We start from the raw sequence: 14,517 nt of genomic DNA, 5'->3' as shown, positions 1-14,517 counted from the left end.
TCAAAAAAAGAGTTTTAGTTTTTTTTTAAAGAGTAAGTATGGACTACATAGTAATCCTTCCCAGTCTAAAGCTGCTTCGGGACCCCAAAAAACAGCATTGTTGGGCTATACCTCATAGACTTGGTCTAGACCTCTCCTTTACATTTAACACATTCTCCCTCATGGGGGCAGCATAGTGTAAGAGTGTGGATGTGAAGTCAAAATGGCCTAGATTCTAATCCTAACTGACATTTTCTTGCTGTGTGACCTTGGTGGGTCATTTAACCTAAGATTCAGTTTCCTCATCTATAAAATAGGAATAGCACTTATATGACAGAGTTATAGCCAGGAGCAAATGAAATAAGAAATGTAAAGCTCCTTGCAAACATCAAAGTATTTTTAATAAATATCCATTATTATTATATCATATTTATTGGCATATATATTTTTGTCCTTTTATTGACTCCTTGAGGGGAAGGTCTGGGTCATTTCCATCTTTGTCTCCCTGGCCCTTGGCTCCAAGCCCTGCCAACAGTGAGTGTTTGCAGGTTGTCAGAAGCCAGGGAACCTTTTAGGCCAGAGACTTTCTTCTGAGAGCCCTTCCAGTTTCCTTTAAGGCCTGCATTTCTTCTCAAAAAACTACATTTAGTTTGTTTGAAAGTAGACAAAGGTGTAATAGAAGGGTCAAAAGTGGACACTGAACCATTGCCATTCCTTGTTTCCTTTTGTCTTTCTGTCCTAATATTTTGTTTTTGTTTTTGTTCCAGGGAAATGAACCTTGGGACAAAAAACAGTTATTCTGGTCAATAGGTCCTAGGGACCACCCAGCATGCCCCACCCCTTATTCCTGCCCACAGGAGATGTGCAGAGAGGTCTACAGAAGGCAAGGAAGGGCACAGAACATGTTAAGGGCTCCAGGCTGGCTCCAGGACACTCACTGCAACACGGAGAGTATGTGGTTCACCATGAGGGCATCTGCAAGGAACTTGGCACCGTCATCCTTGATGGCATTATTCTGGAGGCTGCAGCACAAAAGATAAGCAAAGAAACAAAGACTCTTAGAGTTGGCAATATGGTGCAATGGTTAGAGGTCCAGACAGAAAAGCTGGGGCCAAATCCTTTCTCATGTACGTATAAGGTAAATGATCCTGGACAAGTCACTCAGTTTCCTCATTGGAAAATTCCTCCCTCACAAGGTTGTTGTGAGGCTAAAGTGAGACAGTATATGTGTGTGTATACACACATACACATATGTATATATACACACATGCACACACATGTGTATATGTATGTATACATACACCTCTATACATGTATGTGTATATACATATATAGGTATAGGTATTTGCTGATAGGGATTAGGATAAGATAAGGGATGGGGACCACACTTGAGATCTCTTTGGTGGGGGATCTCCAGATGAGGGAGCTCCCTTGACTAAAACAGGTTGTCACCTTTTCTGTCTTAGAGAGTTGCATAGAGCACTGGGGCTTAACCAGGGTCACAAAGCCAGTGTAGATCTGCAATAGAACTGGAACCCAGGGCTTTCTGGCTCTAGAGTCTATTCACGATGCCATCCTACCCCTCCATACATTAAGGACATTCTATCAACATTCCCTATGATTCCCATTCCTTTGAATTCACTTTGAGATGGAGTCACCTAGCCAGCCTAGAGCAGAGCACCCTTAGGGTTTCCCATTCAATGGACCCCAAATGACCCTATGAATAGACTAGTCTGGCCATCAGAATAACTTTTAGCCTGGGATTTGGGCTAATATCTTGACAGCTAACCTAGTGAAGTTCCTCTTGCCCTCTTCATGGCTCCTGAAAGGACAGGCTTTCCTAGGTCCTCTCACAGCAGAGATCTTTTAGCAAAAAGAACCATTAACACCCACCTCAGAGACACCAAGACCCGGTTAATCTTCAAAGAATCTGCCAGGCTCTTAGCTCCTTGTGGTCCAATGGAATTACTTCGAAGACTGGTAGAAGAACAAGACAGCAAGAATGATAAGGTTAACTTCTTTGTTTGCTGAAGGGAAATTAAAGCAAGGAAGGGTCTGGTGCACTTTGGTTCTTTTAGGGCCAGCTTTATCCTTTAAATCATTGACTCTTAGAGGGCTGATTTGGGGTTTCGTGTCTTGGTGCTTATTTGGGGGAGGGAGAAGGTGAAGGTCAGAGAAGAAGGGGGTCTCTGAGAGTGAGATCATCGTGAAAAGAAACCCAGAGGGTCCCCTGGAGCCAGATACACTTGGAGAAAGAAGTCCGGGGACCTGCCTGGCTTGCAGGGTGAGGGAACATGCCTAGCAACAGCCCTAAGTAAAGAATGTGGTCCTGGGCCACAGAGAGGGGAGGTACCTCCAGACTAGGAACCAGATACATAACAACAAGAAGAAAAAAAGTACATTGTTCCCAGACGAAGACAGCTAGTGTTGTAACTGCTGAGGAACCACAGAGGAGGAGAACAGGACAAGAAGCCTGAAGTACCCGAGTAGCCACTCCTTACTTTGAGACTTTGAGGGGCTCAGATCATTGAAAAAGGAGGCGATTCCAGACACACTAGGCAGTGGTGAAGAATGATCACCTAGGTCACTGTCCTATATCTGGGGACCTAGAGTGTGACAGGCAGAAAACTGATCATTTCCACCAGAGGCTCCTGGAAAAGGGGGAGAATGGCCTTCGCTGAAACTCCCTGGCCTTGGCTGGGTTCACCAGGACAGGAGAAACGGGGACCAGCTGCGTTCCCTACTCTGAACCCAGTGGTGTGGTTCTTAGAAACGCATGGGACTTACTCCAGGACAGTCAGGCTTCTGTTGACTAGGAGGGATCTGGCCAGAGCCTTGGCCCCTTTGTTGTGGATCTGATTTTCAGCCAAGCTGCCCAAGGAAGAAAAGAGGAACTATCATTTCCGGATCTTCAAATTCCTCCCCCTCCCCTCCCCTCCTCCTCCCCCTTGCCTCCCCTACAGCCACGCCCATGGGCTCCGTTTGAGCTACCCTCTTGTCTGTCTCTCCGGCTTTGTATTTGGTACCGTTTAGCTTTTTAGGTGTTTATACCCAATTAAATAATTAGCTTCTTTAAAAAAAATTAATATTTTTAGTTTTCTCCCCAGTTACAACTAAAAACAATTTTAACATTCTTTTTTCAAATTCTGAGTTCCAAATTCTCTCCTCCCCTCCCCCACATTGAGAAGGAAAGCAATTGGATGTAGGTTATACACGTATAGTCATGTAAAGCACAAACAATTAGCTTCTTAAGGAGAGGGACTTTGTCTCCTCTGTTCACCCCCACATGAAGTGAGGAGCACATACCCCCAGCCTCCATGGTACCTCACGCACTCAATAATGAATTGTGGAACAAATGCCTACTTTTCCCTCAATAACAATAATAGCTAACATTTATATGGCACTTACTGTGTGCCAGGTACTCTACAATTCATTTCATTTGAGCCTCACAATAACCCTGGGAGATAGGTGCTGTTATTATCCCCATCTTACAGATGATGAAACTGAGGGTCAAACCTCCAACTAGACTCCATCTAGTGCTTTGGATCCACTGGTGCCCTTTCCACTTTACCACCTAGACACCTACTTACCTGCTCCCAGAAGAAAAGTCTTCTCCTCTAGTGAGCCTTCCTAAATGCCCCCCGCTGAAAACATTCCCTTCCTCTGACCTTGCAGAGCACTCTGCACTTTCCTGGTGGTCCTTATAATCTTTTTTTTGGGGGGCGGGGGGAAGGTCCAGACTTGTAATTTTATCAGTGTGGGGAATGCGTGATACAGGGATGCTCTTCAGCTGGGCAGAGGAGCTTCTTTCTCCTCTGTAACTCGCAGGCTTAGAGGGTGGCCTGGGGGCACCAAGACGTTAAGTGGCAAGTGCCCATGGTCACACAACTGGGGTCTTCCTGGCTCCCTGGTCTCCCTCTACCAGGCCATGCTGCGTCTCTTCAACATTATGCTCTCATGATAGTCTGTTCTGAACCTGAGTGAGATCTGACCCCTCATCAACCTCATCAACAGAGGCAACTGGCGAGGCAGTGAATGGAGAGCTGGGCCCAGAGTCAGGAAGACCTGCTCATGGCTGACCTCAGACACTTACTAGCTGCATGACCCTGGGCGAGTGACTTCACCTTTTTCTGCTTCGGTTTCTTCAACCTGTGGAATTGAGGTGATAATACCTATCTCCAGTATTGTTGTGAGGATTAAATGAGATATTTGTAAAACACTTAGCACAGGGCCTGGCACATAGGAGACTCTTAAATGCTTATTTCCTCCCTCAAATTCTTTTTTCCTCCTTTCCTTCCTTCCTTCCTTCCTTCCTTCCTTCTGCCTTTCCTTTCTTCCTTCCTCTCTCCCTCCCACCTTCCTTTCTTTCCTTCCTTCTTCTTCCCTCCTTTCTTTCATTCCTTCCTTCCTTCCTCCTGCTCTTCCCTCCCACCTTCCTTCTCTTCCTTCCTTCCTTCTTCCTCCCTCCTTTCATTCCTTCCTTCCTTCCATCCTTCCCTAGTTAGTATATATTTATTATGTACACTCATATTTTTACACATGTTCTATCAGCCTTCCCTTCCAGCTAAATTATAACCTTCATGAGGTGAAGACCTTTGTACCTTGCACAGGACTTTGCAGGAGTGCTTAACAATGAACAACGGAACAGATGAATGAACAACAACTCAGACTGCTGGGGAGCCTATGCCAGAGCCTTCCATCACAGGGGAGGGCATGAGGGAGGCTGTGTTTTTCTGAATTGTGAGAGGTGGTAGAAAGGGTTTAGGGCGGGGATGCCCAGGGTCTAGCTGCTGCTGTTACTACCTGATCTTCTGGATATGACAGTCCTTGCTGCTCAGCACACTGCCCAGCAACTCCATCACATTGTCTTGAAACTGGTTGTTATCCAGCCTGGCCAAGCAAAGCAGAGAGCAGAGTTTTAGCAGCAGGAGGGACAAGAAGTGTTCCCTTCTCTCCTCTCCTGTCTCTCAATGACCAGGGCCATCTTAAGGAACTTGGAGCACATTTTGGATGGACAAGGTCTGTGGAGTGACTTGGAAAGAGTGGAAAGAAGAGTTAAGGGATGGTCCAGAGACATAAGAGATCCGAGGCCAAAGGCCAAAGGCCAAAGGCCAAAGTCCAGGTCTTAAGCCTAGATCTCTGACTCCTAGGCTAAGACTCTTTCCCACCTGCCCCACCCCAAAGAGCCTCAGTGACCTCTCTGCAGAGCCGACAAGAATGCCCAGCTCTCTCCCAAGAGCACATGGCAAGGACAACTGACTGGCATATTGCCCAGGTCCTCTGGTAACTGACTACCCTAGAGAGTACTTACCTCTCTCAGACACCAGCAACTGCTCCCACTCACTCCATATCTAGCCTCTTGCCAGAAGCTGTGAGTGATATAACAAATACTCCGATCACTCACAGGAGTTTGATGTTCATGGACTACAGAATAGGTACTACCATGTACCCCCAAATCTTAGGGGAATTTTAGGGGTTCCTGATGTAGTCATTGAGAGGGCAACGAAGGATATGGGTTACATGGTTAGGAATTGGCACTAAATAAGAGCTGCGTGAGGGGTGCGAGCACTTCCTAGGCTCTCCTGACGGGTTTGGACTCTGGGACTGAGCAAGACATCGACTTTTCTAGAGGTTCCCGGAACCACTGAAAGGACTCTGGAACTATTTCCTTCCCTGCCCCACCCCCAAACAAAGGACTCTGGGCCTGAAATCAGTAGATCTGATGAATTAATATTCCTAAAGCACAGGTCTAATGGGTTACTACCCTGCTCAAGAAGCTTCAATAACTCCCTCTTACCTCTAAGATCAAATGCCTGTTTGGCATCTAAGGCTGCCGACAATCCGGCACCAGCCTACTTCCAGGCTAATTACATCTTACTCCCCTTCAAGAATGCTACATTCTAGCCAAACTTAATATTTCCTCTGTAAGACATTCTGTCTCCCACTTCTGGGCCCACCTCACATCTCCCATGCTTGGACTTCTCTCCCTCCTCAACTCTGCCCCTTGGAGCCCAGATCTCTCTGAGGCTCAACTCAAATACCACTTCCTTCAAGGGGCCTTTCCTGATTCCCCCAGCTGTTCTTCCCTACCAAATTCACCTTACACTTCTTTTATAAGTATCCTGTATTTAATATCTATAAACATGTTGTAATCCCCCTATCAGAATCAGTACTTAGCGCAATGCCTGTCTGGCATATATTAGGTGCTTAATAAATGCTTATTAATTGATTGATTGAGAGCAGCAGAAGCTCCAAGGAGGGCATTCTTATGGCCTGGCATTATGGGATATATGCCATACTGCTAGTCACGTCCAGTGGCTGCTATCACCATTCTGAGCTCTGTGAGAAAAGGGTGGGCAAGAAACTGGCAGGGCCTGGCAGACAGAGAATGGGCAAGGCTGTTCTCCTTTTGGTATGGGAAAGGGTAAAATCATTTGAGTTCCTTGTTTTGCCTCTGTATCTCTGTCCTTGCCCTCACCACCCCACACTCAGAGGGTCACAGGAAAAATGCCCACTATATCCCTCTATGGGCACCTGAGGTTCCTGCAGTAGAGGAGCTGGGGCAGCAGGCTCTTGAGGATGGCATAGTTGAGGCACCTGCTGAGGTTGGTCTCCTGGGCACAGACCTCAGAGACCTGTAAGAGGTAGGCCAGAGCTGAGAGGTGCATGGGGTCCAAAAGCCCAGCCAGGCTCTCACTCTCCAGGGCCTCCTCCACAGTCCTGGCCAGCTCTGTGTGCTGCAGCTCATGCAGGCACCGTAGGGCATTCACAGTGCGGGAGGAGATAGAGGTGTCAGCCTTGAGGAAGCCCTGCAGGTGGGCCACAGCCTGGGCCCGGTAGCTGTTGTGCTCATCCCGCCCCAGGAACCAGCCGGCCAGCAGGGAGTTGACCTGTGGGGAGAGGAGACCTGAGAGGAAGCGTAAAAACACATCCAACTGCCCATTGTCCTCCTGGAATGCCCTCTGTGCAGCGTTCCGGAAGTGGGTGAGAAAGCCAAGCTTGGGCCAGGACATCCCACTCTCTGTGAAGAGGTCAAAGATTGCCCTCTTGGCTGCACTATAGTAATAAGCAGCAGCTGCAAATTCTTGCAAGGTGAGGTGGACGAAGCAGTAGGAAGAGGAGGCCGGGGTCTCTTCCCGCAGGAGGAAGCGGCCGCACAGGCCACTCTGTAAAAGGGGGAGGTCAACACCAAAAGCTTTCATGTCCTGTTCATAAAACACATATTTCTTTCTAAGGAGGCCGTGGAAGGCCAATCGGCCCAAGGTCCCCATCATCTTCCTGCCGCTGTGGACGGCCAGCTCAATTCTTGGGCTTTCCCTCAGCCTGTCCTGTCCCTCCCCACACAGGGCCATCTTGAAGTACCATGCATAAATCTCAGAGAGGGTCCTTGGAGGGGCCAACTCTGAGGTTTGGCAGCCCAATCCACTCCTGACCAGGTAACCCAGCACTGTCCCACATAGCCAGCAGAAGGAAGGGACAGTGCACATCAGATACAGGGCCTTGTTGGCCTGAAACTGACTTAGGATTTGGCCAGGGAGGTCATGACTATCAGGAAACATCTGGTTCAAATAGTTCTTGATCTCCAGCTCATTGAACCCCCGGATCTCAGTCATCCGGTCCACCAATCCCCCTGGAATCTGACCAGCAGCTGTTGGGCGGGATGTCACCCAGACTGCAACGTCTGGAAAGAGGTTCCCACGGATAATGTTAGTGACAAGATTGTCCACTGGGATCTCTTTCTTAGGGTCTGTGCAAGCCACTGCATTGGAAAAATCCAAAGGTACTTTAAACTCATCCAGGCCATCTAGAATCATCAGGACCTGTCCAGAACCTGAGCAGGTCAGCCCTGTTTCACTGATGTGGGGAAAGGCTGAGCAGATAAATCTCTCTGCCGACAGTTTCTCATAAATGTTGAGTTCCCGGAAATTCAAAGGCAGCACCAAAGAGATGTCCTTACCGATCTCCCCTCGGGCCCACATGGAGACATACATGGTCACCAGTGTAGACTTGCCAATGCCAGCCACCCCAACAGTCACAGAGATCCGGGGAGGAATGGAGACTTTGGAGAGAGGTAAGAAGAGCCGCTCCAGGGGGATTGTTTTGGACACATGCCTCTGGCCCCTAGTGGCCTCAATCTGGGTGAAGTCATGCTCTTTTAGTTGCAGATCTGTCAAGCCCTCCACTAACAGTAGGTTAGTCAGTCTTTCTGAGGCAACTTTCTTTGACAGGAGGCTTAAGTCCACACTGACTCCATATTTGCTCAGGAGAACCTCCAAGTGCTTCTGCATCCCAGAATCTGCAGAGATAAGACAAAGGATGAGTTTGGGAACTGGTCAGAAAGAGGAGTTCTCAATGAATTCCTTTCATTCCAGATAGATATGAAACCAGAAGAACCTATAGGATAGCCCCAGTTCTCTCCGTAAGAGTAGGGAGAGGGAGAAATAAAAAGATCAGGGCTGGGGAGTTTACTCAATGGACCATGATGGGGAAGAGAGACAAGGAATAGAAAGGGATAAGGAAGGGAGATGAGTGAAAGTGGCGGAGTCAAGATGGGGAGTAGAAACAGGACTTTCTTATAACTCTACCTCCCCCAATTCATGTAAAAAATGCCTCTAGACAAACTTTGGAGCTACAAAACCCACAAAATGACACAGTGAAGCTAACCTCCTGCTAAGGTCAGCCCGGCAGACCAGCAGCAAGCGGCCAGCACAGGGCTCTGGGAGCCAACCCCAGACCCGCTTGAGCTGGAGGTCTTAGCCCCAAAGGTGGCCTGACCAGCCACAGGCTGGAGGAACTTCAGATCACCAGCAGCTGTGGTGGTTTCCAGAATTATTAACCCATCGATGCCAAGGACAAAGAGAGAGGTCAGTGCAGTGAGGACTTTGGGACCTGGGAATTAGGAGAGCCATCCAGCCTTTGCCCCTGGGGCAAGAAGCGGCTGAGGCTCTGTGGACATGCAGCCACCACCTCATGATTGCTTCAGAGCTCCTGGTCTGCAGACTGTAGGGGGACCAAGCAACCAATCTGAAGAATAATTGCTCTTGCTTTAACCTGCTTGGATCTGGATTGCTGTGTAGGGTGGAGGTCCTGGGGTGCGTGAGCAGTCTGCCAGAGTGTGTGGAGACTTCAGAGAGGGCACCCAATTAATACCTCCAGCAGCTGTGAAAAAGCCCAGTGTTTGGGACAAAGCTCCCCCTTCTGGTAGCAGAATTCTACTCTGGCAAAAGGCTCAAAAGTCAAGTAATTGAGTGGCAATATGAGCAGGCAAAGGAAGCAAACCAAACAGAGAAGCCCAACTTTACACTCCTATTTTGGGGACAAAAAGGATCAAAGCATGGAACAGGAGGAAGACAGCAAAGTCAGAATTCCTGCACCAAAAGCTTCCAAGAAAAATATGAAATGGTTACAATCCATAGAGGAGCTTAATAAGGATTCTGAAAACTAAATAAGAGAAGTGGAAGAAAAACTGGGAAGAGAAATGAGAATGATGCAAGAAAATTATGAAATGAGAGTCAACAACCTGACTGAAGAAGATGACACCTTAAAAAATAGACTAACTCAAATGGCAAAAGAGGCTCAAAAAGGCAATGAGGAGAAGAATGCCTTAAAAAGCTGATTTTGCCAGATGGAAAAAGAATCTCAAAAGCTCACTGAAGAGAATCATTCCTTCAGAATTAGATTGGAGCAAATGGAAGCTAGTAACTTTATGAGAAATCAAGATGCTGTTAAACAGATCCAAACAAATGAAAAAATAGAAGGCAATGTGATATATCTCACGGGAAAAACCACTGACCTAGAAAATAGATCCAGGAGAGATGATTTAAAAATTATTGGACTACCTGAAAGCCATGACCAAAGTAAGAACCTAGAAATCATCCTCCAAGAAATTCTCAAGGAAAATTGCCCTGATGTTTTAGAACCAGAGGGCAAAATAGAGGTTAAAAGAGTCCACCTCCTGAAAAAGATCCCAAAAAGAAATCTCCTAGGAATATTATAGCTGGGTTCCAGAATTCCCAGATCAAGGAGAAAATATTACAAACAGCCAGGAAGAAACAATTTGAATATTGTGGAAACACAATCAGGATAAATCAGGACCTGGCAGCTTCTACATTGAGGGATCAAAGGACTTGGAATATGATATTCCAGAGGTCAAAGAAGTTGGGATTTAAACCAATAATCACTTAGCCAGCAAAACTGAGCATCATGTTCCAGGGGAAAATATGGTCATTCAGTGGAATAGAGGACTTTCAAGCATTTTTGATGAAAAAACCAGAGTTGAATAGAAAATTTGACATTCAGATACAAGAAGCAAGAGAAGCTTGAGAAGGTAAATAGGGAAAAGAAATCATAAGGAACTTATCAAAGTTGAACTATTAACATTCCTACATGGAAAAATGATCATTGTAACTTATGAAATTTTTCTCAGTATGAGAATAGTTGAAGGGAATAGAAATATATATATATGTGTGTGTGTGTGTGTGTGCGCGCGCGCATATGTATACATACAAATATATGTCTATATAGGAAGGTATATGGGCATATGAATATATATGTGAATGTGTGTATATATGTCTACAAGTATACATAGACAGAAGGCACAGGACCAGTTGAACAGGAAGGGATGGTACTTAAAAAGTGAAATTAAGAGGTGAGAGGGGAATATAATGAGAGGAGATGGGGAGAGACAGAATGGGGTAAATTATCTCACATAGAAGAGGCAAGGGAAAATTGTTATAATGGAGGGGAAGAACAGGAAGGCAAAAGGGAATGAGTCAACCTTGTTCTCATTAAATTTGGCTTAGGGAGGGAATGACACACACACTAAATAGGAGAGTAGAGTGAAAGGGAAAGATAGGAGAGATAATGGAAGGGAGGGCAGGCTGGGGGGGGAGGGAAGTTGGAAGCACCCACTTTTGAAAAGGGACAGGATCAAAGCAGAGAATAGAATGAGTGGGGGATGGGATAGGATAGAGAGAAAAATATTTAGAAAGACAGTCAGTGGGGGCGGCCAGGTAGCACAGCGAGTAAGAGCACCGGCTCCAGTGTCAGAACGACCTGGAGATCAAATCCCGGGCTCAGACACTTAGCACCCACCCAGAAACACCTGGCCGTGTAACCTTGAGCAAGTTACTTAACCCTGATTGCTTAAAAAAAAAAAAAGACAGTCAGTCTTTCACAATATATCCACTATAGAAATGTTTTGCATAGCTACACATGTACAACCTATTTTGAATTGCTTATCTTCCCAGTGAGGGTGGGTGACAAGGGAGGAAGGGAAAGAATCTGGAATCCAAAGTTTTTAAATCAAATGTTTAAAAATATATATACATATTATTATTATTATTTTACATGTAACTGGGAAATAAGATAAACAGGCACTGGGACATAGAGATCCACTGTGCCCTACTGGAAAGTTGAAGGGGGAATGGGGGAAGATATGGTAGAGAACAGATTGGGGGAGTGGATATTCAATGGGAACGTGTTTTGGTGTGGTGGGTAGGGAAAACTGGGGAGAAAATTTGTAATCCAAAATCTTGTGGAAATGAATGATGTAAACTAAAAAAATTTAAAAAAGAGAAAAAAAAAGAAAGTGGAGTGAAGAAGGGAGCAAGGAGAAGTGGAGAAAATAATGAGTGCTCTATCTTCTCCCCATTCTTTTTCAGGTACTGCCTACCATAGGCAGTATTGTGGAGGCTGAGCTGGGCAGCAGAATTATCAGTGAAGTCCTGTCCAGTCTGGGAGCCCTGGCTGCCCTTCCCAGCCAGCAGATCGATGAGCACCTTCACCTTCTGGGTGGGGGAACTGGCCCCCTGAACAAGGCTGAACTCCTCCTCTCTCAGTACTTCCTGCTTTCTCATGGAGCCCAGAATCTCCTCCAGAAGATTTGAGGAGATGATTTGAACCAGCTTCTTATGGTGCCAATGTATCCAGGTACCTGTCCATGGTCAGTAGGTGTGGGGAAGAGAGAGAGAGAGGGAGAAAGACAGAGCGAGAGAGAGACAGGGGTGGGGCAAAGAAAAGAGAGAGGTTAGGTACAGGAACCTGTAGGGACAGACCTTGTCTACCTCTTGTAGGGCAATAGTTAGGGTGAGAGAACCTGCCCTATCAGGGTTCAAGGAATAACTCCAAAATTCCTGGACACTACTCAATGTCCACATGTCCTAGAGGAGAACTTGCCTCATGTGTGGGAAGACTGTCCCATGTACTGTTCCATGAAAGTAGCTCTCAAGTACAAATAGACAACTTTGTGATAGCTAACTCTCCAATACATGCTAGGAGTCTTACATGACTTTAACTCCCATGAGATAAGGGACTAAAACAACATCAGTGTTTCTGCTGAGACTCTAGAGATTTGGATGACTGGGTAGGCAGTACTAGGGAGCCTTGCCCCCTCCACGCCTTCCATTCTGGCCAAGGTAGACTTGATTGGGGGAACCTAATGCCAACCCTTTCCCCAAACAAAGTAGTATTGTGGGAAAACACTGCATTGGGAGTCTGAAGACCTGGATTCAAATCTTGGCTCTGCTATTTACTCCCTGTGTGACTTTGGGAAAATTATTTCATATCTCTGTGCCTCAGTTTCCTCAACCATAAAATAAGGGAATTGATCTAGATTCTCTTTAAAATCCTTTCTAGCTCTATTTACTATGATGCCATGGTTGCAAGGCAAAGCTGAAAACACTGTTAGGAACTCCACTCACCTTCCATCAAAGAAAATCCAAGTATTCTGCAGAAAAGAGAGCTCTTGGTGGGCAGTGGAAGCAATGATGCCCCTCCCAGTGAGGACCCTCTCCAACAGCATCAGGGTCCCAGGGGTTGGGCTTTAGCAAGTCTCTGTCCATGGCTCTAGGAAATAATATGAAGAAATGGAACCATTCATTAGTCCTCACATCTGCTCCTCAGAGGAAGGAATCAAGATTAGGATCCTAGAGTTCAAGCTGAAAGGGAACTTAGAAACCACTGAGTGGGGGGCAGAGCCAAGATGGAAGAGGAGAAGCAGGACATTCCTTGAGCTCCCACCACAACCGCCTCCAATACCTGTAAGATATGACTCTAAACAAACTTTAGAGCTACAGAACTCACAAAGTGAGAGAGAGAAATAAATCTCCCGCTGTCTGTCACACTGGGCTGGGAGCCAAGCAGAGTCCCAAGTGAGCCATGTGGAACCCAGGGTGGCCCAGACCAGTGGGAGCAGACTTCAAGAGTGAATCACCAGCAACTGTGGTGGTTTCCAGACTTCTCAACCCATAAACTTCAAAGAGAAAGTAAAAGATCAGTCAGGAGCTCTGCTGGACCTGGGTGACAGAAGAGCACAGTCTGGCCCCTGCCCCCAAGGCAAGAGGTGGCAGAGGCATGGCAGCAGCTGTTGTCCTGTGGCTGTCTCTGGAGGTCCTGGCCTGCAGATTGTAGGGGGACCAAGCAACCATTCAGAGGGGAATCACTTTGCTCTGACCTACTTTGATCTGGGTCGCTGCCTTGGGTGGTGGCCCTGGGGTGTGTGACCAGTGTGCCAGAGCCTGTGGTGGCTGTAGAGAGGGTGTTCTCCTCAGACCTCTGACAACATTTGCAAAAATCCCAGTGATTTGGGACACAGCGCTCCACTCTGGAAGCAAACTTCTACTGTGGCAAAGAGCTCAAAAGTCAAGTAATTGGCTGGCAAGATGAGCAAGCAGAGGAAACACAATCAGACCATAAAATCCTTTTTTGGGGACAAAAAGGATCAAGGCATGGAACCAGAAGAAGTCAACAAAGGCAAAACTCTTGCATCAAAAGCTTTCAAGAAAAATGTGAATTGGTTACAGGCCATGGAGGAACTCAAGAAGGATGTTGAAAATCAAGTAAGAAAAGTGGAGGGAAAATTGGGAAGAGAAATGAGAATGATGCAAGAAAATCATGAAAAGTGAGTCAACGGCCTGCTAAAGGAGACCCAAAAAAATACTTAAGAAAATAACACCGTAAAAAATAGATTAAAACTCAAATGGCAAAAGAGGCATATAAAACCAATGAGGAGAAGAATGCCTTAAAAAGTTGAATTGCCCAGATGAAAAAAGAATTTTAAAAACTCACTGAAGAGAATAATTCCTTCAAAATGAGACTGGAACAAATGGAAGCTAGTGACTTTATGAGAAATCAAGATACTATTAAACAGATCCAAACAAATGAAAAAAATGAAGGCAATGTGAAATATCTCATTGGGAAAACCACTGACCTGTAAAATAGATCCAGGAGAGATCATTTAAAAATTATTGGACTACCTGAGAGCCATGATCAAAAAAAGAACCTAGAAATCATCCTTCAAGAAATTCTCAAGGGGAGGCCAGGTGACGCAGTGAGTAAGGGCACCAGCCCTGGAGTCAGGAGACCCGGGATTGGTTCTGGCCTCAGATACTTGGCACCCACACAAAATAACTGGACGTGTAACCTTGAGCAAGTTACTTAACCCCAATTGCTTTAAAAAAAAGAAATTCTCAAGCAAAATTGCACTGATATTCTTGAACCAGGGGGCAAAATAGAAATTGACAGAATTCACCCATCACC

The 14,517-nt window shown here is 46.1% G+C and overlaps 1 protein-coding gene across 1 annotated transcript in view; it reads right to left on the bottom strand.

Annotated features, from left to right (window-relative positions):
• NLRC3 (NLR family CARD domain containing 3) overlaps positions 1–14,517 on the bottom strand; it is a 71,150-nt gene that overhangs the window by 34,130 nt on the left and 22,503 nt on the right. The window contains exons 2-8 of the mRNA XM_069106654.1: positions 12,681–12,825; positions 11,654–11,914; positions 6,514–8,275; positions 4,783–4,869; positions 2,767–2,850; positions 1,873–1,956; positions 918–1,001 (exon numbers count right to left, since the gene is read on the bottom strand). Coding sequence (XP_068962755.1) covers positions 918–1,001; positions 1,873–1,956; positions 2,767–2,850; positions 4,783–4,869; positions 6,514–8,275; positions 11,654–11,914; positions 12,681–12,687 — 2,369 coding nt within the window. The 5' untranslated portion in view covers positions 12,688–12,825. The remainder of the gene's footprint in view (positions 1–917; positions 1,002–1,872; positions 1,957–2,766; positions 2,851–4,782; positions 4,870–6,513; positions 8,276–11,653; positions 11,915–12,680; positions 12,826–14,517) is intronic.

The sequence above is a fragment of the Petaurus breviceps genome, unplaced genomic scaffold (genome assembly GCF_028583685.1).
Source record: "Petaurus breviceps papuanus isolate PSGF00001 unplaced genomic scaffold, PetGlider_PUasm1.0 138, whole genome shotgun sequence".
NCBI classification, from domain to species: domain Eukaryota; kingdom Metazoa; phylum Chordata; class Mammalia; order Diprotodontia; family Petauridae; genus Petaurus; species Petaurus breviceps.
The sequence above is the reverse complement of the archived record's forward strand: the minus strand, read 5'-3'. Positions and strand labels throughout refer to the sequence as shown.